Raw genomic sequence first — 26,616 nt, 5'->3', positions numbered from 1 at the left:
CCTTCCTGCTACGTTTTTTGACTACAAACCTTTGCCGCCTGCCTTGACCTTCTGCTACATTTGACTACGCTACAGCCTCATCCTTCTGTACCTCGCCTTGCCCAGTTACCTGTGTGGTCGATCCGTGTCGGGGGGAAGCGACCTGGGTGTCGCCTGCCGCAGTAAGCCCATCCTGCCTTGCGGCAGGCTCTGGTGAAAACCAGCGGCACCTTAGACTCCGCTCCCCAATACGGTCCGAGTCATCAGCCACACAGGTGGAGGATCCACTTCCAGCACCATGACAGCCTCCTACCAGGTGCGTGACAGCTGTGTTACAAAGTGTTGCCTGTACCTGCAAGGGTTAAAGATATGCTGGAGAAGCACACAAAAATGTCCCTTGGAACTGTAAAGCTCCGCCCCTTTTTGCCGGGTGAGCGGAAGTCAGCACTGCACCGCTGACGCACTTCCAGCCGGTGGCCATTTTCCCGGAGACCTGCATAAAAGAAGCAGCGCCACTGGATCCTTACAGTTTGCCGGAAGTCAGCAAGTGGAGCAACATCGCGGAACAGGCAAGCACGAGGTCGGAGAGTCCCAAGATGGTGCTGGAGGCCCGGAAAGTCGCAGGGGCACACATGTTTCAAGAATTAGCTTACCATCTCCAGAGGATCTCCATCGGGGCCGAGGAGGCCTCCTACCAAGTCCTGCCCGAGGACAATGGAAACTGGCCAGCAACCCCAGCAGAGGGTATGCTGAAGTCTTCAAGAGGATTATTAACGGTGAGGCTGCCCCCCCCCCCCCCCCCCACCACCACCACCGGACCTGGGGGTCCTGGGCCAAAATCCACACTAAGGAGTCAGAAGTGAGTATCCCTGCTGAGGCTGCTTTCTCTACCCCTCCTTCTACCACTAGCCCAGAGCAAACTCCCCCAGGTCCAGAAGTCTGCTGTACATCCCCGGTCACCAACATTACCTAAGTGGTTGTTTGGAGATGAGCCTGGACTGATACAATATATGAGGGAGCACCTTCTTCCCCTGCCAGGGAAGTCCCATACCCCAGTTCCAACGGCCAAGTCCGAGAGGGCCAGAAGAGAAGCCCAGGTGGGCGAGATTGTAGAAGGGCTGAGGGCCCAAAGAGTGGAAATATATGGGCTGAAGCTGTTGCCATGTGAGGTGCAACAGGCGCAGCAACAGGACACTAAAGCATTAGAGGCCCTGTACATTAGAAAGCTGGAACATCCCCGAGAGGGAAAGCCATCCCTGGAACGCCGCCGAGCCACGGTCTTGAAATTCGACAAAGTTTTGCACCCTCATGGACTGTCGTCATAGTGGGACCAACTTGGTCAATCATCGGGCAGTGCAGAGATACTATCTCCCCCCATTATTGCATTCTCTAGAGAGCAGGGAGATCAAGGAGTACACTCCTGTACAGAGCATGAGAGGAGAATGGGCGGCTGCAGTGACCCGTCCAAAGAATCCAACTCAAGTTCCGTTTGCCTACTTCCCATCAGACGAATGGGACACAGTTTGGTTTGTTGCTACCTAAAGTCAGAGGTACCGTCCAGAAGGAAGAGATCTACATGCTCGAAGTGCCTGTCATGGCACCAAAGTATCTACCACAGTAGTCTCTGAATGTGCCCAGGCCTACTCCTGTGGTCGAGGAGGTTTGGCCTAACCAGCAGGCACCAACCAAAGTGCCTCGGCCTACTCCCACAGAGGAGGTTTGGCCGGCCCAACAGGCACCAACTGTTGTTCCCCCAGTGGCGCAAGCTGCTGCAGTGCAAATGGTGGTCACCATCAGCCCGTCCATTACCGAGTCTACCTTGTCCCAGGTGAACTAAAACACCCAAGTGAGTCCATTAAAGGGGGCACAGTCCCGTGGACCCCGATACATCTCTCAGCCTCGGAAACAGTCCGACAGGCGAGGATAGGATGGCAAATATCCAGGCTGAAGAAGTCTACCAGTGATAATTCTGTTATCTGTCACTAACTTTGGTTTGTGAAGTACTTTTGTTGTTACAGGTTATGCAACGTTCAAAAAGAAGTGCCTGACGAACTTGTCAAGAAGTTTATTAGTAACCATATACTTAAGCATGTGCCTGGCTTTTACCCGTGATTCTTTACTGAGAACTCAGAACGTACCAGAATTGTGGAGCAGTACTAGAAAAACATGTATATACTGTCAAGTGAATGCACATGGTGGTGTACTATAATGTTTATAGTGTGCTGTAATAAAATGTATATTGTGGGGGAGATTCTTAAAAACTACTGTAATTTCTGTTCCAGCGATATTATTCACACCTTTTATTTTCCTCCTCACATTTTCAAAGGTCTCTTGTGCTGCTTTGAAAATATGAAAATATGTGAAAATTTATTTTCGGGCCACTTTTCTTTAAAAAAAATTTCGTGCCAAATTTTTTTTTTTTTTTGCAGCCATATTACATTTTTTTGCTCAAAAAATTGCAGAGTTTGGCCAAAAATCTGCAATTTTGGCGCCAAAATTGCAGATTTTTGCGCCAAATTTTACAACCCAGAAAATTCTGACAGAAACATTTTATGAAATATTCCATGGTTACTAGTGCCCAGACAATAACTGTATAAATAAAACATTTCTGAGTTTAAATGTGAGTGCAGGTGCAGTGACTGCGGGCGGGTGTGGCCCATAGACTGGTTTGAGTGGCATTGGGGCCGCTCTGCCAGTGGGTCGTTCCCCCCCATGGACGCTGGTGTCGCGGCGGTGGTGGTCGCCGCCCAGTGCTACGCAATTTTATGCTAGGGACGTTAGGGACCCACTCTGAATAGGTGGCCTTGACGTGGCGAGTGGGCTTGTACTTTTTGATCAAAAATGTATACTAACAACCTGTTAGTTTTTGATATTATGCTGAGAAGCAATCAGATCATTATACAAGATTGTAGATGTGCGCCATGTCTGTTTTCTACCTGAATTCACACTGTGATTTCTTTCTTCCCCCTTTTTTTTTTTTTTTTTTTTGTTTGAACATGTGCTGCACTCTTCCCCACCCCCTCAGCCCAACCCTATATAGGTAGTAATTAGCTACATAAGGGCCATTTCATTCCTAGTAGCCTCCCAGTCTGACTGGGAGAGCATGGTAAGTGAGCCATTACACCTTGTTCACACTGGTGTGGTGCTGGGCGGCGTCCGTTGCTGCCGTGGCACTGTGTCTGCGGGCGGGTGTGGCCCATAGACTGGTTTGAGTGGCATTGGGGCCGCTCTGCCAGTGGGTCGTTCCCCCCCGTGGACGCTGGTGTCGCGGCGGTGGTGGTCGCCGCCCAGTGCTACGCCATTTTATGCTAGGGACGTTAGGGACCCACTCTGAATAGGTGGCCTTGACGTGGCGAGTGGGCTTGTACTTTTTGATCAAAAATGTATACTAATAACCTGTTAGTTTTTGATATTATGCTGAGAAGCAATCAGATCATTATACAAGATTGTAGATGTGCGCCATGTCTGTTTTCTACCTGAATTCACACTGTGATTTCTTTCTTCCCCTTTTTTTTTTTTTTGTTTGAACATGTGCTGCACTCTTCCCCACCCCCTCAGCCCAACCCTATATAGGTAGTGATTAGCTACATAAGGGCCATTTCATTCCTAGTAGCCTCCCAGTCTGACTGGGAGAGCATGGTAAGTGAGCCATTACACATTGTTCACACTGGTGTGGTGCTGGGCGGCGTCCGTTGCTGCCGTGGCGCTGTGTCTGCGGGCGGGTGTGGCCCATAGACTGGTTTGAGTGGCCGCTCTGCCAGTGGGTCATTCCCCCCCCCCCCCCCCCCCCCCGGGGACGCTGGTATCGCGGCGGTGGTGGTCGCCGCCCAGTGCTACGCCATTTTATACTAGGGACGTTAGGGACCCACTCTGAATAGGTAGCCTTGACGTGGCGAGTGGGCTTGTACTTTTCGATCAAAAATGTATACTAACAACCTGTTAGTTTTTGATATTATGCTGAGAAGCAATCAGATCATTATACAAGATTGTAGATGTGCGCCATGTCTGTTTTCTACCTGAATTCACATATATATATGTATGTATTTTTTATAATTTTTTTTAATAATTATTATTTATTTTTTAAATAACTACTTAAATAACACCTTCCCCCCCCCAAAAAAAAAAAAAAAAAAACAATAAAACTACAACTATTTATGTGATTTTTACAATCAAAAAGCTGATGTGAAAATGTACGAAAATGTTTAAACCCTTAAGGACCCAAGGTTTTTCCGTTTTTGCACTTTCGTTTTTTCCTCCTTGCCTTTAAAAAATCATAATTCTTTCAATTTTGCACCTAAAAATCCATATGATGGCTTATTTTTTGCGCCACCAATTCTACTTTGTAATGACATCAGTAATTTTACCCAAAATTCTACAGTGAAACGGAAAAACAAATCATTGTGCGACAAAATTGAAGAAAAAAACGCCCTTTTGTAAATTTGGGGGCTTCTGTTTCTACACAGTATATTTTTTGGTAAAATTTACACCTTATCTTTATTCTGTAGGTCCATATGATTAAATTGATATCCTACTTATATAAGTTTGATTTTGTCGTTCTTCTGAAAAAAATCATAACTACATGCAGGAAAATTTATACGTTTAAAATTGTCTTATTTTGACCCCTATAACTTTTTTATTTTTCCGCGTATGGGGCGGTATGAGGGCTAATTTTTTGCATTGTGATCTGAAGTTTTCAGCAGTATCATTTTTATATTGATCGAATTTATTGATCGCTTTATATTCATTTTTTCATTATATAAAAAGTGACCAAAAATACACTATTTTGGACTTTGGAATTTTGTTGCGCGTACTCCATTGACCGTTCGGTCTAATTAATTATATATTTTTATAATACGGACATTTCCGCATGCGGCGATACCATATATGTTTATTTTTATTTACACTTGTTTATTTTGTTTAATGGGAAAAGAGGGGTGATTCTTACTTTTATTAGGGAAGGGGTTAAATGATCTTTATTAACTTTTTTTTTCCAGTTTGTTTGTTTGTTTACAATGTTTCAGCTCCCATAGGGAGCTATAACACTGCACACACTGATCTTTAACATTGATCAATGGTTTTTCATAGGAAACCATTGATCGATGATTCTGCCACTTGACTGCTTATGCCTGGATCTCGGGCACTGAGCAGTCATTCGGCGATCGGACAGCAGGAGGCAGGTAAGGGGACCCTCCTGGTGTCCTACAGGTGTTCGGGAACAGCCCCATGAGCTAACCGGCAGCAGTTTAGTTTCACTTTAGACGTGGCGATCAACTTTGAACGCCGCTTCTAAAGGGTTAATAGCGAGTGGCACCGCGATCAGTGCCTCGGGCTATTAGCCACAGGCCCCGGCCATTGTTAGAGGCCGGGCCTTACTTGCTATGACGCAGTGGCCCTGCGTTATAGAACGGGAGTGGACTCAGGATGTACAGGTACACCCTGGGTCCTTAAGTAGTTAAGTGTACAGTGGGGGAGATTCTCAAAGAATTTTGTGGCCAAAAAGAATGAATTTCCCGCTAAAATTGTGACGCAAAAAGTATCAACCACATTTTCAAAGGGCTTTGTGCCGCGGTTTACACTGTTCACATCAGTTTTGTAAAAGTGGGCGTGTCCACCTATATTGTCTGCTTTACATGATATTTTCAAAGGGGTGAGAGTCCAGTTTACATCAAAAATTTCACACCAGCTTTTTGAGTGTAGAAATCACAGAAATTGTTGTAGTCTTATTGTTTTTGTTTTTCTTTGTTTTTGTGGGAAAAGGTGTTAAGTAATTAGAAAAACAATAAATAATTACTATTGAAAAATATTAAAAAATATATTTATTGTTTTATTTTTTTCTTGGTCACTGCACCTGCATTCACATTTAAGCTCAGAAATGCTTTATTTATACAGTTATCGCTTGTTTGGGCACTAGTAACCATGGAATATTTCATGAGATATTTCGGCCAGGATTTTCTCGGATGTAAAATTTGCCACAAAAATTGACAATTTTGGTGCCAATATTACAGATTTTGGCGCCAAACTCTGCAATTTTGGCGACAAAAATCCAATATAGCTGCAACAAAAAAAATGTTGCCGCGAACAAAAAACAACAAAAGTAGCGTGAAAATGAATTTTCACATATTTTCATCTTTTCAAAGCAGCACAAGAGACCTTTGAAAATGTAAGGATAAAAAAAAAAAAAGGTGTGAATAATATCGCTGGAACAGAAATTACAGCAGTTTTTGAGAATCTCCCCCTGAGTATTTCGTTCATGGCAATTTATTTAGGAGGTATCCTGACCAGATCAGGAGAAGCGTAGCCTCCACCTCACCGCCATGACAACTACCAGCTGTTGTCAGTATAACACATTGTCTAATTCACTCAGCTTACATAATGTATTATGAAAGCTAGTCAAATGCCCTGTTAGGACTGTATGTAACATGTCCATTTCCAGTCCATAATTCACCTGTCTAACATTTTTTATGTCCACGTGTACAGGGTACTCTGCTGGCCAGTGGGTTCCCCTGAAAATATAAATAAAGCACGTAGAGTGACAGAGTTGCTGTATATGAAGGTAACACTGGTATGTTATATAAAAACATGTATAGAGTTCTGGGGAGTAGTGGTTAGTGCTGAAGGACCCCAGTAGCTAAGGCATCAGGTATAGAGCCTCAGGGAGCCTGATCCGACTCAAGTATATTAAATGTGATAAAAAAATGTAGTTATAAGGGTAATGAATCCCACATGTTTATGTCCCGTTATTGAAAGGAACATGTATGGACGTCTTCACAAAAATGCTACATGGACTCGTCTCAGTTCTTTTTATTCAGACCTGTGAAGGACGTTCGACAATAAAGCCCCAGGAACTGTCAGTCTAGGCCCCAGTGGCCACTTCCAGTCATCCGCCCCACAAGGATTGGGTGTTGAGGACAGCTGTGTTTAAGAGGGGGAGTTTGTGGTGGCCCTGTACAGGAGTTGTTACCCCGTAGTCTTGCTGCCCTGTCAGGCAGCCACCCTGCAGTGTCCCTTGGGCCCCCCCACCCCCCGACATCTGTTCTACCGTAAATGTATATTATCCCCTATGTTATGTATATAAGAATGTTGTATCTTTAAAGGGGTATTCCAGGCCAAAACTTTTTTTATATATCAACTGGCTCCGGAAAGTTAAACAGATTTGTAAATTACTTCTATTAAAAAATCTTAATCCTTCCAATAGTTATTAGCTTCTGAAGTTTTCTGTCTAACTGCTCAATGATGATGTCACGTCCCGGGAGCTGTGCAGCTCCTATGGGGATATTTTCCCATTATGCACAGCTCCCGGAACGTGACATCATCATTGAGCAGTTAGACAGAAAACTTCAGGAGCTAATAACTATTGGAAGGATTAAGATTTTTTAATAGAAGTAATTTACAAATCTGTTTAACGTTCCGGAGCCAGTTGAGATATATATATAAATATAAATATATATATATATATATATATATATATATATATATATATTTATTTATTATAAAAAAAGTTTTTGCCTGGAATTCCCCTTTAAGAAATATTAACATGTGATCACCAGTTGTCATGTGATTGTTACCCAGGAGGTATCAGTGACCAGGTGACTCAAGGGTGACCAATGGGACCCCACCAGAGTCTTCCCCATAAAAGCCTTGGAAGGAGTCTCTTCTCTTTCTTAGTTCCTGAGTCTTTGCTGAGGTACAGTTGAGTCTAGGAGTGTGTCTACAGTCATAGGAGCCTCAAGTCAAGTCTGCAGCCACAAGCTACAAGTCTACAAGTAAGCTAAAGTCACAGCTTTGTCTGTCTCCAGTCAAGTCAAGTCAGCCACTGTCATCTATTGTCAAGTCAACGTGGCCTGCTCTAAATTGTCCAAAAGTCCCAGCAAGCCATTAAGGTCTCTGAAGTCACTGGTCACCTCTGTGGGCCCGGCTACACTCTATAGACTGTACCATCTGTCACTCAGTAAAGCTACCCTTGACCGTAACTTGGCTTCGGAGTAATTATTGCCCCCGTGCCTAGCCCAGGATCCAGCGGTATACCTTCGGGTGGTATTGAGGATAAACCACACCCTGGCATCACGAATACAAGGGGTTATTGCCATCTGCCCCTAGGGTAATTGCATCTGCCCTGCAGCTCACACCCCTCTACCACATTAACCTTTCTTAAAGAAACAACATTCTCATATACATAACATTGGGGATTACAGTAGAACAGATGCAGGGGGGTCCAGGGGACACTGCAGGGAGGCTGCCTGACAAGGAAGCAAGGGTACGGGGTAACAACTCCCGTACTGGGCCACCACATGTAGTAATGTTTAGTGCAACAAAACCAGTAACCAGTGGTATATATAGCCAGTGGTATACATAAATAACAGAGAGCTCTGTAGCATAGGAGGGCTTCGGCCTTGTTTCCTAGTCTTGTAGACGTAGAGGGTCAAATTACTTATTAGCTTTTTTCTTTTTACATGTTATCTTAAGCTGGATTACATAGGCTACTTCTCTAGTGCATATATCCTTATGCATAAGGCCTTTTTCATGCTAGGAGTTGTAGTTTTGCAACAGTGGAGGCACACTGGTTGGGAAACACTGCTGTAGAGGAATATGTCTCTTGACGGCACTACCAGTTTCTGGCACAGTTCATGGGTTACTTAGGTTAGCACTGTTATAAAAAACAACATACGCTGAAAACAATTGGATAGAGGATAAGATGTTTTCAATGGAGTTGAATATATATAATGCTGTCCATGTTGTAAAAAAAAGAAGAAAAAAACATACCTACCCACCCTGGTCCCCTGCAGCTGCTTCTGGCCCCCCGTAACTCGTCTCTTCCGAGACAATGCGTTTGGGCAGCACCTGCCTGCTGAGCCAATCACTGACCAAGATGGGACTCTGCTATGTCCAGTGATTGGCAGAGCGGACAAGTCCTGCACCATATTATCATCTTGGAAACAAGCAGAAGAGATAAGCGGCAGAGGACAGAAAGAAGCTGCATCAGGACTGGTGGGTAAGTATAGGTGGGTATGTTTTAATTTTTTTTTTTTACTTAATGGACAGCATTACATTCACATATAATCCAATAAGAGTGGTGTAGTTTCTGTAAAAGCTTTTTATATCTGGTATTGAAGTTTGGCCCTATTCACTTAAAGGGGTTGTCCTGGCTGAGTGGGTCTATAACGTCACATCTATAAACCCTAAAACACTGCGCTGCAGAGACCGAAGTTTTATGGTTATTCATACCTACAGTATTCTGCGCAGATTTGATGCACAGGATTTTATGTGCAGGATTGGAAACTGTGTTCAGTCATTTAGTTTACGTTGAAATCTGTTATATAAAATCCTGTGCATCCAATTTGCGCAGAATACTGTACATGTGAATAGACCCTGAGGATACTAGGGATGGCTGGGGAGCAAGGCAGGTAGTAAGGCAGACATATTTATGAATAATAAGTGCAGCCCAGACAACCCCTTTGAAGGGGTATTCCCATTTGGGACATTTATGGTAAATCCACAGGATATGCCATAATTGTCCCCTAGATGCAGATCCTACCTCTGGGACCTGCACCTATATTTAGGTTAAGGGCTCAGGGAATTCTGTGAACAGCATAGCTCACAGTGCTACACTTTTTATGCAACCTCTGTTAATAGGCATCGACTGTTTAAAGGGGTACTCAACCCCTAGACATCACGCCACGCCCCCTCCATTCATGCCTTTGCCGTCACGCTTCCTCCCATAGAAACTAATGGGGGGGGGGGGTGACGTTACGAGGGTGCATGGCGTGACATTTGGATAGGGGATTAGATGTCTAGGGGCAGGGTACCCCTTTAGGGTACATTCACACGTACAGGATCCTGCGCAGATTAGAAGCTGTGCTCAGTCATTTAATTTACCATGAAATCTTCAGGAGAAAATCCTGTGCATCAAATCCTTAAGTAGACTTTGGACTTAAGCAGATTTACCTGTTTACTATTTACTTGTACACCATTAAGAAAAACAATGACAGTTTTATTCAGTGATGTTCATTGTAGTAGGTCCATTTACTGCAGTGAAGTTACGAAGGAGGATCAGCTATAGTAAAGTTACAGTATCTGGCGTCCTCCTTCCTTTCACGGTCCTCACCGACTTTCTCCTACTTCTGATGTGATCAGAGTCATTTTTGTACTTGTCGAGGAGGAAACACTTTCTCTGTCACCATCCTCATCAGTTTCTATGCTGTCCCCACAGCTACCAGACATTGGGGACACTGTACCCTCAAAGCATCTGGTTTTCTCCTCATCTTCCAGAACAGGCAAGTTAGTATTCGGGCTATGACTCTCCTTGACCTTTGGAGCCAAAGCATGGGCAGTCTGTGTATATTTCCTTTTCGAAGGAGATGTTTTAGGAGGGGAATTGTGTTGGTCACCCAACAAACCAACCAGAAAGGTAATGTATCGCATAGCCAGACGCAGGATTTCATTTTTGCTCAGCTTCTTATCAGGTGGATGAGTAGGGATCAGCTTCCGTAGCTCAGCAAAGGCACCATTAACATTCTGCTGTCTCCAGCGTTCCCGGCTGTTAGTGAAGACCCGGCGAGCAACTTTTTGTGGCTGTCGTACTATGGAATGGAAACATAGCATAAGGAAATTACAGTAATACATTGATTAAATGTGTTTATCTATAGAAAATATAGACAGGTGTAGAGAGTTTACATCCAGTATGTTAGACCATCATTGTAGCAATATCATGCAAATAGGCATATTAGATAGTGTGTCTTTTAACGGCTATGGACAACCCTAAATGTAATTTTTATTATTGTATTGTACTATGGTGTAAATAACATTTTTACCATAGATCATTATTGAAAACTTTGTTTGTATTTCTCTGTGTCAAGTTCTTTTATGTCAAGTCCAGAGGGCACATCTCCAGTGTCAGGATTCGGCTAGCTGGAGGTGGATCCTCTGTGTCAGAGAGGGATTGGCTTGGACCGTGCCGGCGGACCGGTTCTAAGTTGCTACTGGTATTCACCAGAGCCCGCCGCAAAGCAGAATGGTCTTGCAGCGGCGGTAGCAACCAGGACGTATCTACCGGCAACGACTCAACCTCTCTGACTGCTTAGATAGGCGCGGTACAAGGGATTAGGCAAGAGCAAGCTCGGACGTAGCAGAAGGTCAGGGCAGGCAGCAAGGATCGTAGTCAGGGGCAACGGCAAGAGGTCTGGAACACTGGCTTGGGACATACAAAGAACGCTTTCACTGGCACAATGGCAACAAGATCCGGCAAGGAAGGGAAGGGGAAGTGAGGTTATATAGGGAAGTGCACAGGTGAACACACTAATTAGAACCAGGCGCCAATCAGTGGCGCACCGGCCCTTTAAATCGCAGAGAGCCGGCGCGCGCGCGCCCTAGGGAGCGGGACCGCGCGCGCCGGGACAGAACAGACGGGGAACGAGTCTGGTAAGCGGGCCGGGGTGCGTCCCGCATCGCGGATCGCATCCCGGCTAGAGACATTATCGCAGCGCACCCGGTCAGCGGGTCTGACCGGGGCGCTGCGAACAGGAAAACGCTGCGAGCGCTCCGGGGAGGAGCGGGGACCCGGAGTGCTCGGCGTAACATCCAGCCCCTATCTCTCCTCATCTGAATGATTTTCTAAGCTAATTTATGACCACTGTATATTAAAAATCAGCACAAAAGATTGTTCAGGAGAGATGAAACAGGGTCTGGAGACTGATGGGTTTCACTATAAATGGGATAAAGCAGCCTGCAAAATATGTGAAGAAATGTAGGCTATAGAAAAGAAATTTTTACTTTAACTTTTTACTAAGAACAAACAACTTTTTTTCCCATAATGTGTGTGAAACGTGCCAATGTTGTATCCATAAATTCCTTATTTACATGTTGTTTGGGGATGGGGGTCCACAGTTAAGAGTCGTACATAGTAAATAGGAGGTGACCATAATAGCCATTGTCAGATACAGTCTTGCTCAGCAGCGCTGCACACACAAGCATATGTTGCTTTTGGTCAGATTCAAGTCCAGGACACAGTGCTGCAAATGTTGATGAGGACCCAGATTTGTCTTAACCGCTCCTCATTCCATTTTTCTAGTTATGCGAAGATTCACTATAGGGTGGGATTTAGATGTAACATTGCTGGCAGATGCTTAGCTTGCCCTTATTCATAGTTTTCTGTGATCGGACAACCCCTGCTGGACACCTCCACTAGGACCCCCAACAGAGAGCAGATGAAAAGAGCAGCTCAGACGCTAGAGGACTTGGCATGATCACGTATTAAATGTTTATCTATTCATTTGATTAAGTGCCATGTAATACAGCATTTTCCCTGCAGCTTCACTTCAAGAGAAATGTGTTGTTGCCTGCAGCTTCCTTCAGAGATGACAGCTTATTGCGAAGGGTTTCAGCAATTCAAAGGGCTTATCTCATCAAAAAATAACCCTTTCGCATAATGGCCATTCAGATGTCAAGCCCAACACTCAACATCTCAGAGGCTCTTCTGGCTCATTGAGCAGGTTCTCACGCAAGGGGGCCCTTTATATGTCATCTACCGTATTTTTCGCCCTATAGGACGCACCGGCGTATAAGACGCACCCAATTTATAGGTGCAAAATCTAAAAAAATAAAGATTTTGAACCCAATAGTGGTCTTCAACCTGCGGACCTCCAGATGTTGCAAAACTACAACTCCCAGCATGCCCGGACAGCCAACGGCTGTCCGGGCATGCTGGGAGTTGTAGTTTTGCAACATCTGGAGGTCCGCAGATTGAAGACCACTGCATAGGAGGTAATACTCACGTGTCCCCGCCGCTCCGGACCCGTCACCGCTGCCCTGGATGTTGCTCCATCGCTGTCGCTGTGTCCCTGTCGCTCCGGAACGTCTCTGCCAGCCGGGTATCCTCGCCCTCCGTCGCCGCCATCACGTCGTTACGCACGCCGACGCACGTACGTGACAACGTGATGATGAGGAAGGAAAGCGCCGGCCATACAGGGGATCCCTGAACGGAGAAGACACTGAGGAGGCAGGTAAGGTCCCTCCCGGTGTCCTGTAAGCACTAACCCGGCGATTCAGTCGGGCTGTTCGGGACCGCTGTGGTGAAATCGCTGCGGTCCCGAACAGCCCGACTGAGCAGCCGGGTTAGTGTCACTTTCCCTTCAGATGCGGTGGTCAGCTTTGATCGCCGCGTCTGAAGAGTTAATACAGGGCATCACCGAGATCGGTGATGTCCTGTATTAGCTGGGGGTCCCGGCCGTTGATGGCCGCAGGGATCGCTGCAATAGGGGTGTATTCGCCGTATAAGACGCACCGACTTTTTCCCCCCAGTTCTGGGGAAAAAAAAGTGCGTCTTATACGGCGAAAAATAAGGTATATGCCCTAGTACATGGGCAGAGGTTGTTGTGATAAGGCAACTCATTTAACATGTGGCAATCAATTGACCACACAGGATTGTATTTTTAAGATTGAAGATGGTAGATCTTTGTATACATTTAAAACAGACCTTTCCTAACAAAAGATTTAAAAAAAAATCTCCATGGTTTTTGTTAGATTTAAGGGGTTGTCTTATCACCCCTGATTGCCCTCTACTGCTGGCATATCAAACTCCAGGATTGCTGGTGGATGAGCTGTAGTCAGAGACAGGTCATCTGCTTCTGTGTCTGACAACTCCAAAGCTAAAGCACTATCCTGCATCTGGAAGACATGATAAATGTGCTGAAATAAGCCTGATGTGCGCTCAACTCATGTGGTCGAGCCACAGGGGTGACGTCACTGGTGGATGGGAACTATAAGGCTAGGTTCAGACTACGGAATTTCCGCCTGCAATTCCTCTTAGAAATTGCAGTCGGAAATTCCGCTTACTAAAATGTATAATGTAGTGAATGGGTTTCCGTTCATAAATTCACACTTCGGAATTTGTGAAGCGGAATTTGTGAACGGAAAATACGCTTGGAAATTTCCACCTGAAGAATAGGGTTCCTCTTTCTTCAGGTGGAAATCCGCGTGGAACACATTGTAGTCTATTGGAGACTGCAGTGTCCGCGCGGTCCTAGCTCTGACTGATTCAGTCAGCGCTGGCCGCACTCGGAATCTCCAGGCGGAAATTGTCTGCCTGGAGATTCCGTAGTCTGAACCTAGCCTAACTACCAGCTGTCAACAAGAGGGGCTATAAGAAGAGATAGCTACAGAACCAGGCTAGTTTGCTAAATGCAGCAAATTGCAAACCTTTTTATGCTGCCATGCTCTACACATAGAGGCATGATTAAGGAGATGCAGGGATGTGGAAATCCTATCACCTGACACCCGGGAAATGCAGTTTCAGGCCGCGGGCAGGTGAATTTTGCTGACATTAGCCCTGCTTCAGGCTAGAAGAGCCAGACAGACAACCAGGCGGCGCTCAGGGTGTACGGAGCAGGCTCCAGTACCGAGCCCGCTCCATACCCGGCCAAGGAAATCAGCTGGGGGCCACCATTAATAGCCCAGCTGGCTATTAACCCTTTAGAACGCTGCTGTCAAATTGATCTAAATTTTTTATAACATATCCAGAAAAAATAAGTAAAAAGCGAACAAAAAGTCTGATACCCAAATTGTACCAATAAAAACAGCAGATTACGGTGTAAAAAAATTGCCCTCATACAGCCCAGTGTACGGAAAAAAAAAATGTTATAGGGTTACGAAATGGCAAAAAAAAAGCAAATTTTTTTAACCCGTTAACGACACAGGACGTAAATGTACGTCCTGCTGCCCTGGTACTTAACTCGCCATGATGCATATTTACGTCCTGTACATGCTCAAGTTATGCATGGCAGGTCCCAGCTGCTATCAGCTGCCAGGGACCCGCCGGTAATCTCGGACATCAGCGATCACGCTGATGTGCGGCATTAACCCCTCAGATGCCATGATCAATACAGATCACGGCATCTGCGGCAGTGCGGTTGTTAAAATGGGTGATTGGATCGCCCGTGACGCTGCCGCGGAGATCCGATCGTCCATAATGGCGGACGGAGGTCCCCTCACCTGCCTCCAGGGGTCTTCTGCTCTGGTCTGAGATCAAGACCAGAGCAGAAGATCGCCGGTAACACTGATCAGTGCTATGCCCTATGAATAGCACTGAACAGAATTAGCAATCAAATTATTGCTGTAAATAGTCCCCTATGGGGACTTTTAAAGTGTAAAAGTAAAAAAAAATTGGAAAAATCCCCTCCCCCTATAAAAATTGAAATTGTCCCTTTTTTCCATTTTACCCCCAGAAAGTGTAACAAAAATAAAAAATAAAATTTGTATCGCAGCGTGTGTAAATGTCCGAACTAGAGTTGAGCGAACTTACAGTAAATTCGATTTGTCACGAACTTCTCGGCTCGGCAGTTGATGACTTATCCTGCATAAATTAGTTCAGCTTTCAGGTGCTCCGGTGGGCTGGAAAAGGTGGATGCAGTGCTAGGAAAGAGTCTCCTAGGACTGTATCCACCTTTTCCAGCCCACAGGAGCACCTGAAAGCTGAACTAATTTATGCAGGATAAGCCATCAACTGCCGAGCTGAGAAGTTTGTGACGAATCAAATTTACTGTAAGTTCGCTCATCTCTAGTCCGAACTATCAAAATATAATGTTATTGATCCTTTACTGTGAAAGTTGTAAACGTAAAAAAAAAAATCCAAAATTGCTGCTTTTTTGTCACATAATATTCCACCCACCCAAAAAAAATTATTCAAAGTTTCATGTATGCAAATGTGGTATCAATAAAAAGTACAGATCACGGTGCAAAAAAATTGCCCTCATACCACCGCTTATACGAAAAATGAAAAAGTTATAGGTCGCCAAAATAGAGGTTTTTTTTTTAAGCGGTACAATAATAGAAAAGTATGTAATCATGGGTATCATTTTAATAGTTTTGACCCACAGAATAAAGCAAACATGTCAATGTTACCGTAAATTGTACAGCGTGAAAATTAAACCTTCCAAAATTATCAAAATTGTGGTTTTCTTTTCAATTTCCCCCACACAAATAGTATTTTTTCATTTTGCCATACATTTTATGGTAAAATGAGTGATGTCATTACAAAGGCCATCTGGTCTTGCAAAAATCAAGCCCTCATGCTAGTCTATGGATGGAAATATAAAAGTTAGGATTTTTAACCTCTTAAGGACGCAGGGCGTACCTGTATGCCCTGCGCCAGGTCCCGATATAAAACGCAGGGTCACGCTGTGACCCCGCGTCATACCGGGTCGGTCCCAGTGGCTAATGAAAGCCGGGACCCTGGGCTAATAGCATGCGGCGCTGATCGTTGTGCCGTGCACTATTAACCCTTTAGACGCGGCATTCAAACTTAATTGCCGCGTCTAAAATGAAAGTAAAAGCTTCCCGGCAGCTCAGTCGGGCTGATCGGGATCATTGCGGTGAAATTGCGCGATCAGCTAGAACGCGAGCGGAGGTCCCCTCACCTGCCTCTGTCGCGTTTGATCGGCAATTGATTGCGGCCGCTGATTATACTGATCTTTGCTGTGTCAGTGCACAACAATGATCTGTGTATGAGATCGGTATGTGCAGTGAAATAGCCACCGGGGGGGGGGGGGGGGGGGGGGGCTATAACACTGCAAAAAAAAAAAAAAGAAGTTAACAAAGATCATTTAACACCTTCCCTAATAAAAGTAAGAATCAGCCCCCTTTTCCTTTTAAAAAAAAAAATTGTGTAAATAAAAATAAACATATGTGGTATTGCCGCATGCGGAAACGTCCGAACAATAAAAATATATTGTTAATTAAACCGCAAGGTCAATGGCCAAAATAACATATTTTTTTGGTCACTTTTTATATTACAAAAAAATTAATAAAAAGCTAAATAAAAAGCGCAAAAAATTAGCCCTCAAGTACGACAAAATCAAACCTATATAAGTAGGGTATGATTTTAACCGTGTACCTACAGAATAAAGATAAGATGACATTTTTACCGAAAAATGCACTGCATGAAAACAGAAGCCCCCGAAAGTTACGAAATGGCATTTTTTCTTAAATTTTGTCGCACAATGAATATTTTTTCCGCTTCGCCGTGGATATTTTGGTAAAATGACTAATATCACTGCAAAGTAGAATTGGTGGCGCAAAAAATAAGCCATAATATGGAATTTTAGGTGCAAAATTTTAAGCGTTATGATTTTTAGAAGGGGATGAGGAAAAATGAAAATGAAAAAATGAAAAAAAAAAACTGCGACCTTAAGGGGTTAAAGGGGTGGGGGGTAAACAAAAATGCAAAACTAAAATTGGCTGCGTTTGTAAGAAACTGAAGGGTTAACTTGCACTGAGAGCTTTTGTTTGGTCTTATTGCTTTGGTTACGCCTGTCTGCTGGGACTGGTCAGCTGACCTTGATTGAACACCTGGTCTGGACCTATTTAACCCCTTAAGGATGCAGTGTTTTTCTTTTTTTGCATTTTCATTTTTTCCTCATCACACTTTTGCACCTACAGACCCATATGAGGGCTTATTTTTTGTGTCACCAATTGTACTTTATAATGACATCAATCATTTCACCACAAAATTTACAGCAAAACCAGAAAAAAAAATATTTGTGGGGCAAAATTGAAAAAAAAAAACGCCATTTTGAAAATTTTGGGGGCTTCCGATTCTATGCAGTACACTTTTAGGTAGAAATGACACCATATCTGTATTCTGTAGGTCCATACGGTTACAAGGATACCTAATGTATATAGGTTTTATTTTATTTTACTACATGGACCAAAATTAGTATGTGTAAAATTGTCAAATTCTGACCCCTATAACTTTTTTATTTTTCCGATCGGCGATGTCCGGTATTAGCTGCGGGTCCTGGCTGCTGATAGCAACCGGGACCTGCCGGGTATGAAGCACGCTTAGCTCCTAAATGTGCTTCACATAATGGGAGCTGGCCACAAGCATAAGTTTGCGCTCGTGGTCATTAAGTGGTTAAGCTGGCAGTCTACTCCCAGTCTTTCCTTGCTAAAGAGTTCTGTTTGTCTCCTAGCTAGCTTTATTCTGTATCTGTGATAGCTGGCATTTTGACCCTTTGCCTCTGCTTTCTGACTCTTCTCTCTGATATTAGCAATTTTGTACTTTGAGTAAATTCTCTGGCTGTTTGTTCCTTTGCCTGCCTCGTCTTTTTGAAGCGATTCTTACTTGTAATTGTTTATTAAATTAAATTAAATTGAATTATTAAGCAACATTTTAGCTTTAGCAAGTCTTTTTAACACATTTTTTTATATTTTTTTGGGACTTTAGCGATCCAAAAAAGTGTTGGAGATACCTTTTTTATAAAAATTTCGTAGGGTGCCATTTAAAAAATTAAAATAAAAAAGATTCAGTAGTGATGGAAAAAATTGTATTCAACGAAATGTATCTTTTTAATAACGACATTTTTATAAATTTTTAAACATGGATCAATTTATGTAGGCGGGCAGGGCAAGAAAAATGTAGCCGACAATAATAAAAATGTAGTGTGTGTGTGTGTGTTTTTCACATTTTTTTACATGGTACTACTACTCCAAGCATGGAACACACTGTTCCATGATGGGAGTAGGAGTACCTGTACTAATTGACAGATCGCCCTGGGTTCTGTTGCGATCCTCCTGTATAGTATATAGATGCGGCGGCCGCTCTTCTATGGTCCCCTGCACTGCCATATATATACACCTATTCATATTTCCTGCAGAGAGCTGTGATTCCCCAGATGGTTCCAGCCAATCACAACTCTGTGGGAAATATGAATAGGTGTATATATACCTCAGTGCAGGGGACCATAGAAGAGCGGCCGCATCTATACATTATACAGGAGGATCACAGTGGGTGTCAGGAGCTACACTCTCTGCGATCTGTCTATTAATGCAGGTCATAAAAAATTAAAAAAAACGCATAGGGTTCCCTGTATATTCAGTATCAGCCAGATACCAACAAAGCAGCAACAGCTTGACGTTACCAGGGTGGGCAAGGACCATTGTTACTGGCCCTCCCCAGCCTAAATAACACCAGCCTGTTACCGCCTAGGCCCAGGAGCGCCATTTTTGTCGCTCTGGGCCTGTTGGTACCGACTCTTCCCAGCACCCCTGTGGCGGTGGGTACCAGGGTAATAATTGGGGGTTAGCGCCAGCTGTTTTTGGGGCTAACGCTAAGCCCCAACTTAGTAATGGATTCAATTTAAAAAAAATTCTATAGATAGCTGTGTATATTGTATACTGCCCGAAGGGTTAACCTACACTGTCCAGCAGTGTAAGTTAACTCTTTCCTTGCTGGCCTGGCGCATAGCGCACAGCTCAGCAAGGGGTTAAGTGAGCCAGCAATGTGTATACTGTATACACATCGCAGGCTCACTGTAAGTTCTTGCTGGGCAGTAGATAAAGGACCTATATCTACTGCTCAGCATCAGTTGTTTTCCCGTCTCTGTAGCCTTGAGGACAGCTGAGTCCCGACATTCACATCAGGAGGATCGCAGCGGGTGTCAGGAGGAGTGACATCCGCTGTGATCTGTCCCTTACTGCAGGTACTACTGCTCTCAACATCAAGCACACTCTGCTCCATGCTGGGAGTTGTAGTACCTGCATTAATAGACAGATTGCAGCGAGTGTAACTCCTGACACCCGCTGTGATCCTCCTGTATAATGTATAGATGCAGCCGCTCTTCTATGGTCCCTGCACTGACGTATATATACACATATTCATATTTCCCACAGAGTTGTGATTGGCTGGAACCATCTGGCCAATCACAGCTCTCTGCGGGAAATATGAATAGGTGTATATACCGGCTGATCCAAAAGTCAGGACGAACTTTAAAAATGAATAATTCGAAAACAAATCAAGAAACAAAGATACGGTTTGCACCAAACGGATGGAAAAGAAACCGGGTTTTGTGGGGCAACGAAAAAAAATAGTTCCTTTGTCGACCAACGTTGGCGACGGGTTTCAAAACTGTTTCTGTCACTGGTCAGGGATACGTAGCACTGTTACAGAACAACATTTATGGACATTTATCAACGGGTTTAGTCAGGTTTTCTTTACCATAATTGTCGCAAAATTGTCGCAACTGCGACTACACGATTTTTCGTGCGACATTTTGACTGGAAAGCGAGAAAAGCAAGTTTTCCAAAAATTAACTATGTAGTAATAATTTTAAAATGGACTACGGGTAGTCAGGTATTTATTAACTGCGACAGTCGCAACTGCGCAAAAAAAAGTCGCAACAGCGTTAAAAATTGACTAAATTTACTCCAGCTCAAACATGGAGCAGAAAAAGCTACTACCAAAGTAAAAAAGGAAAAATTGCTTACGTGAAAGAAAATTATCAACAGGCTGAAAGCAGTTGATAAATAAGTCACACATAAGCAAAAATAAAGTAAGGAAAAAACTACTAAAAAAAAGAATACATAAGCAAACATTGATAAATGTCCCTCATTATTCCTGAACTGCAAGCACGACAGGCACTCCAAACAGTCACCTATATGCAAGATGGAGCACGACCTCATATTGCTCTGTCTGTGCAACGTCTGCTACACTCAACATTTGGGGAGGATCGCATTATCAGTCGCTACTTTAATCACGCATGGCCTCCAAGATCTCCCGATCTGACCCATCTGGCTGTGGGGATTCTTGAAGTCAAAAGTGTACCGTGACCAACCGGCATAACTAGCAGCACTGAAAGATGCCATCCGCCAAAATATGTCTGCCATAACGCAAGAAATGCTACTAAACGCTGTATAGCGCCATCTGTTGGTCGCCAACAGAACTATTTTTTTTTCGTTGCCACACAAAACCTGGTTTCTTTTCCATCCGTTTGGTGCAAACCGTATCTTTGTTTCCTGATTTGTTTTCGAACTATTCATTTTTAAAGTTTGTCCTGACTTTTTGATCACCTGGTATATATGGCAGTGCAGTGGACCATTGAAAAGCATCCTACCCCATCTATATATTATACTGGAGGATCGCAACGGAACCTGGGGCAATCTGTCAATTAGTACATGTACTACTACTCCCATCATGGAACAGTGTGTTCCATGCTGGGAGTAGTAGTACTACCTAACAAAAATTAAAAAATAAAGAAAAAAAAGTAAAAAAAACACACACACTACATTTTTATTATTGCCGGCTACATTTTTAGTGCCCTGCCTGCATACATAAATTGATCCCTGTTTAAAAAATAATAAATATTTTGTAATAAAAAAGATAAATTTCCTTAGATATAATTATTCCCTTCACTACTGTATCTTTTTTTTAATAGTACCCTACGAAATTTTATTAAAAAAGGTATCTCCATCACTTTTTTGGATCGCTAAAGCCCAAAAAAGAATAAAAACCGCCGGCAAAAACGCCAAAGTTAAAACCCACATGTTTTTCCTTGGCGTTTCAACCCCCCCCCCCCCCCCCCCCCCCCCCCCACACACACACACACAAAAAGAAAAACAAAAACAAGTAGAAACTTTGCCTTATGGATGCAACAGATTTTACCGTGCAACAGAATTTTTCCCTGCCACTAAAACATTGGGAAAAGTGCGACAGATTAATAAATAACAAGTGAAAAAAAGGTTGGAAACACAAAAAAGAAACACAAACCGATACTCCACTCTTAGTAAATGAGGGCCATTGTGTGAGTATGTTAGTTTTGTTTTGTTAGTCTGTCTGTTCCCTACTGTCCCTTGACCTGAGTCTGAACTATTGTATTCAACTATTTTGACATTTTACGTCCCTCACTTGTCTAGGAAGGGACCGTCACCGTGGTTACAGATCTCTCATTTAGGGCAGGTAGGTAAGTAGGCAGGGACAGGGGAGTGGGCGAAAATAGTGTGCACTCCTTCCCTGTCCATACATGACAGCGCCCTTAAAGGGGTACTCCGCCCCTAGACATCTTATCCCCTATCCAAGGACAGGGGATAAGATGTCTGATCGCGGGGGTCCCACCACTGGGACCCCCGCAATCTCTCCTGCAGCCCCCTCTTGTGACGTCACGCACCGCTCTATTAATGCAAGTCTATGGGAGGGGGCACAGCTATTTCGCGTATTGTATTTTGCGGATGAGACCAGAACTGGGCTTTTGCCAGTAGTACACAAACAGTTACTTCCTCCTTTATCTAGCCAATCACAGCACAGTGCATACACCTCTCTGCTATGACTTGACATATTGCAGGAGAAAATGCACTGTATTGAACAAGCTGGTACTGTGCTGGTTGATGCTTTACAAAACAGCACTACAGATGGCTTGTGAAGGGAGAAGGTATTACTGATGCACTGGCTTTGCAAGGTACTATGTGAGAAAAAATGAAAGAGACAGTAAGCACTGGACTGCTGCTGTTACAATTGATGGTGTCAAGCTAAAGGTCAAGGTGAGATTACATTCAGTAATAAGAACACAACAGACTGCTGCCCCACCGGTGATGGGTGTACACTGCCACTTCATTAAAAGTCTATAGGACTGAAGGAGATAGTAGAGTACAGAGCCAGTCCCATAGACCTGGAATGGAGTAGCAGTGCTAATGAGTGACTGCTGCTCTATTCAAAATCCTTCAGAATTGGGGCTCTGGATCCCTTTACAGGGGTGTGGAAATTTTATTTAAAAAAAACACTTGTCCACGGGACTAAAAGGGAGCATAATCTACTTGTCCCTCATGACGATCCACTTGTCGGGGCCAATTTTCGCTTTTACGCTCTAATTTTTTCCTCCTCGCCCTATAATAGCCATAACTACCTACTATAATGATACCTTTTAATTTTTCAATAACATTCTCTGATCCAAAATATATATATATATATATATATATATATATATATATATATAGACAAAGAATAAGTCAGCCAGCACTTTAGTTGATACCAAACTATTATATGGACCTGGCCTACAGGTGCACGCTACTAGGCTAGATATACAGCAACAGAAGAGTGCAGCAGCACACTGCCAGCACAAGGATATAGGTGAAACATGAAAATGCAGTTAATACATGGAGAGCTATACAGCTATGGTGTAATAGATGCAAATGTGAAACTATGAAATAGTGAGGCACTTAGCTCGCACATTTGTCTCCGCCAGCGGTCAAATAGCTTGGACCGTCCCACCGCGATAAGGTAGCCTCCTTGGGACGGACCCTACACTGTGAATATGCCTCTGTGTGAACAGTTCAGTAAGCATGGCAGGATCTGGAACATCCAAGACACCTTATATACACACCTGATAGAGGTGGGTGGGGTGCAAGGCCAACATGGAGGTAGCCACTCCCCCGTATGTGCAATACAGACAAAGAATGTCAGCCAGCACTTTAGTTGATACCAAACTATTATTATATTCTTTGTCTGTATTGCACATACGGGGGAGTGGCTACCTCCATGTTGGCCTTGCACCCCACCCACCTCTATCAGGTGTGTATATAAGGTGTCTTGGATGTTCCAGACCCTGCCATGCTTACTGAACTGTTCACACAGAGGCATATTCACAGTGTAGGGTCCGTCCCAAGGAGGCTACCTTATCGCGGTGGGACGGTCCAAGCTATTTGACCGCCGGCGGAGACAAATTTGCGAGCTAAGTGCCTCACTATTTCACAGTTTCACATTTGCATCTATTACACCATAGCTGTATAGCTCTCCATGTTTTAACTGCATTTTCATGTTTCACCTATATCCTTGTGCTGGCAGTGTGCTGCTGTATTCTTCTGTTGCTGTATATATATAAATATATATATATATATATATATATAGTCGGTGAAGTGAAATTTAAATAGTAAAAGATAATTTTGCAGATTTGGTGGTTTTCTTTTCTACGCCATTTACATTGTGGTCAGATTAACATGTTAGTTTCACACTTTAGGCCGCCTGATTACAGCAATACCAGATCTCTATAGTTTAACAAATGTAAAAAAAATTCTGAACTTTTTCAAATTTTTTTAATTGCCATTTTTAATTGCCATTTTTGACTCCTGTAGCTCCCCCCACCCCCCCCCCCCCCCCCCCCCCCCCCCCCCCCCCCCCCCCCCCCCCCCCCCCGCATACCAGGCTGTATGAGAGCTAATTTTTTTGCACCATAATCTGTTTTTTGTATCGGTACCATTTGGTTTTTGATCTGACTTTTCAATCGCTTTTTAACTTTTTTTTTCTGGCATATTATAAAAATTGCAATTCTGTGGTTTGGTATTTTTTTTTTTACATTTACCGTACAGGATAAATGTTATATTTTAATAGGACGCACAATTACGCACGCAGCGATACTAAATATGTTTATTTTTATTATGTTTGCATGGTTTTATATAGGAAAAGGGGGTGATTTGAACTTTTAACATGGAAGGGGTTAATGTGTGTCTTTTAAACTTTTATTAAAACTTTTTTTTTTTTTTTTACACTTTATTAGACTTATAGTAGGAATCATTAGATGAATAGAGTTCTATTGAACTCAATTGATCTGTGTGCTCTGCGATCCATTGATAGAGCCTAGTCCAGCCAGGCTCTATCAATGACAGAGCCACGGGACAGCAGGGAAGCAGAGGTAAGCCCTCCGGCTACCTCTATAGTGGATCGCCCCTCTGCGATCACTCTGCGGGGGGGGGGGGGGGGTGATCCACCCCACTAGCCCACCAGGGAGCATTCACATGTCCCTTTAGACACCGCTGTCAGCTTTGACAGCGGCGATCTAATGGGTTGATAGCCAGCCGTGGCGATCGCCACATTCTGGCTATTAGCGGCGGCCTCCAGCTACTGAGAACTGCTGGGGGCTGCAGAATATGGAGCGGGCAGGAGTCCGGAGCCCGCTCCATACAGACTGCTGAGCGTCGCAAACTGGCTGAAAACTTGCGCCCCGTGCAGACTTGCGTCCGCTCCTCCCCTCAGCTCTCCAAAGGTTTCCGAAGCTAGAGCTGGGGGGGAGCGAAGGCAGAGGACGCAGGTCTGCACGGGGGAGAAAGAAGGCAGAGCAGGGGAGATAGGACATACACAGCTTCTCATCTCCCCTCCCCCTGCTGTGCATTCGGAGGACGCAAGTTTCCACAGCCGGGGGCTGCAGAGTATGGAGCGGGCAGGGGTCGGGAGCCCGCTCCATACAGACTGCAGAGCACCGCAGTGCTTGTCAGATCTGGCCCTGCTTGCCAGAAGCCGGGCTAAGGGCCGGAAAAATGCATCTGCCCGGCGCCCGGAACTGCATGTCCCAGGCGTCGGGCGATAGGAATTCCACATCCCTGCTTTACTATTGATAAATGGTGATCCCAGCGGTGGGACCAGGGCAGTAGCTTCCATAAGGCAAGTGAGGCGATTGCCTCAGGTGTGCTGCTGTAAGGGGGCACATCGGCTAAGGATGTCTGGCACAGGGAGTCCAGCACAGATTACATTTGGCAGTAATTCCCAATCAGGGTGTCCCGGCTGGGGGTGGCGGAACACTCCAGTAGGAAAGGTGAAACAAAAATGTTGTTGAATTTTCCATCCCAACCTGGACCTGCAGCACTGTGAGTGAGTCATAGGCGCGTAGGCCGGATTTAAGAGACATCTGTGCGCACTCCCGTGACGGGATGCAGCAGCTCTGATCCCCGTTTATCCTCCTTCTCCTGTGAAGCAGCTATGGACTCTGGATTCTCCCTGGTCCATCAGCAGAATGAGTGTGGATGGAGGGAAGGAGCAGGGGCGGCGCTGACAGAGGCCTACTCAGCTTCAGATAGTGCACCCCCACCCTTCTTTCACTCCTCTACACCTCTCTGTCACCCCTTGTAACCTCTCTGTAACCCCTGGACACCCCACTGTTATCCCCTACACCCCTTTGTCACCCCTCTACACCCCTCTGTCACCCCTTTGTGCCCCTCTGTCACCCATGTACTCCCCTCTACACCCCTGTCTCCCATATACACCCCTCTATCACTGTGTGGGTGAGGCAGAGGCATTGTGTGTGGGGAAGGCTGGAGGAATATGGGTAAGTAAGGAGGAATTGTATGTGCTTGTGGGGGGGGGGGGGGGGGTGCTTGAGGCATTTGAGTGAGGCTGGAAACATCGGGGGAGATTTATCAAAACCTGTGCAAAGGAAAAGTTGCCCATAGCAACCATCAGATTGCTTATTTCATTTTGCAGAGGCCTTGTTAAAAATTAAAGAAGCAAGCTGATTGGTTGCTATGGGCAACTTTTCCTCTTCTCCTTTGATAAATCTCCCCCATTGTGCGTTGTGTGAAAAAAAAAAAAAAGAGAATGACACTGATCAGTGAATATGTCTTTTGTGTGTCACTGCAAAAAATCGTACAGTAATCTACATAAGAAACATATTTAAAAAATTATTTGGTTGGGGGTGGCCCACAATTTTTATTTTTTTTTACTGAGGGGTGCCCCAAGTCCAAACAGGGGAGGGGGCGCAATCTTTTGTTCTTGCCTTGGGCGCAAAAGGAGCTAGCTACAGCTCTGTTTCCCCTCTGTCTCCAAAGTAAATCCCTCTGTTACCCCTCTGTCACTCATGTACACCCCTCTGTCACCCATATACACCCCTCTGTCATTTCTCTACACCTATTCACCCCTGTACTCCTCTACACCTGTAGGGGGTCCTACATATAGCCAACATATAAAAAAAAAATTCGGTAAAGGGTGTCCCAAACCAAAATGTGTGTGTGGGGGGGGGGGGGGGGGCATTTTCTGTTCTCGCCCCAGGAGCAAAAAAAGATAGCTACAGCTCTGAGTGTGACCTCCAGCGATCACATATTCATCACTTATCCTGA

At 44.4% G+C, this 26,616-nt stretch overlaps 1 protein-coding gene and 1 long non-coding RNA gene across 4 annotated transcripts in view; one reads left to right on the top strand and one right to left on the bottom strand.

The window, feature by feature from the left end:
* The first annotated feature begins 6,454 nt into the window (after positions 1 to 6,454).
* Positions 6,455 to 26,616, top strand: part of LOC130367744 (uncharacterized) — a 29,389-nt gene continuing 9,227 nt past the window's right edge. Inside the window, exon 1 of the long non-coding RNA XR_008892154.1 lies at positions 6,455 to 6,532. This is a non-coding gene — a long non-coding RNA (uncharacterized LOC130367744). The remainder of the gene's footprint in view (positions 6,533 to 26,616) is intronic.
* Positions 7,868 to 26,616, bottom strand: part of LYL1 (LYL1 basic helix-loop-helix family member) — a 189,860-nt gene continuing 171,111 nt past the window's right edge. For all 3 annotated transcript variants that reach the window (XM_056570442.1, XM_056570441.1, XM_056570443.1), the window contains one exon: positions 7,868 to 10,556. In XM_056570442.1, the coding sequence (XP_056426417.1) occupies positions 10,078 to 10,556 (479 nt within the window). In that variant the 3' untranslated portion in view covers positions 7,868 to 10,077. The remainder of the gene's footprint in view (positions 10,557 to 26,616) is intronic.

Source organism: Hyla sarda, chromosome 4 (assembly GCF_029499605.1).
Source record: "Hyla sarda isolate aHylSar1 chromosome 4, aHylSar1.hap1, whole genome shotgun sequence".
NCBI lineage: Eukaryota > Metazoa > Chordata > Amphibia > Anura > Hylidae > Hyla > Hyla sarda.
The sequence above is the reverse complement of the archived record's forward strand: the minus strand, read 5'-3'. Positions and strand labels throughout refer to the sequence as shown.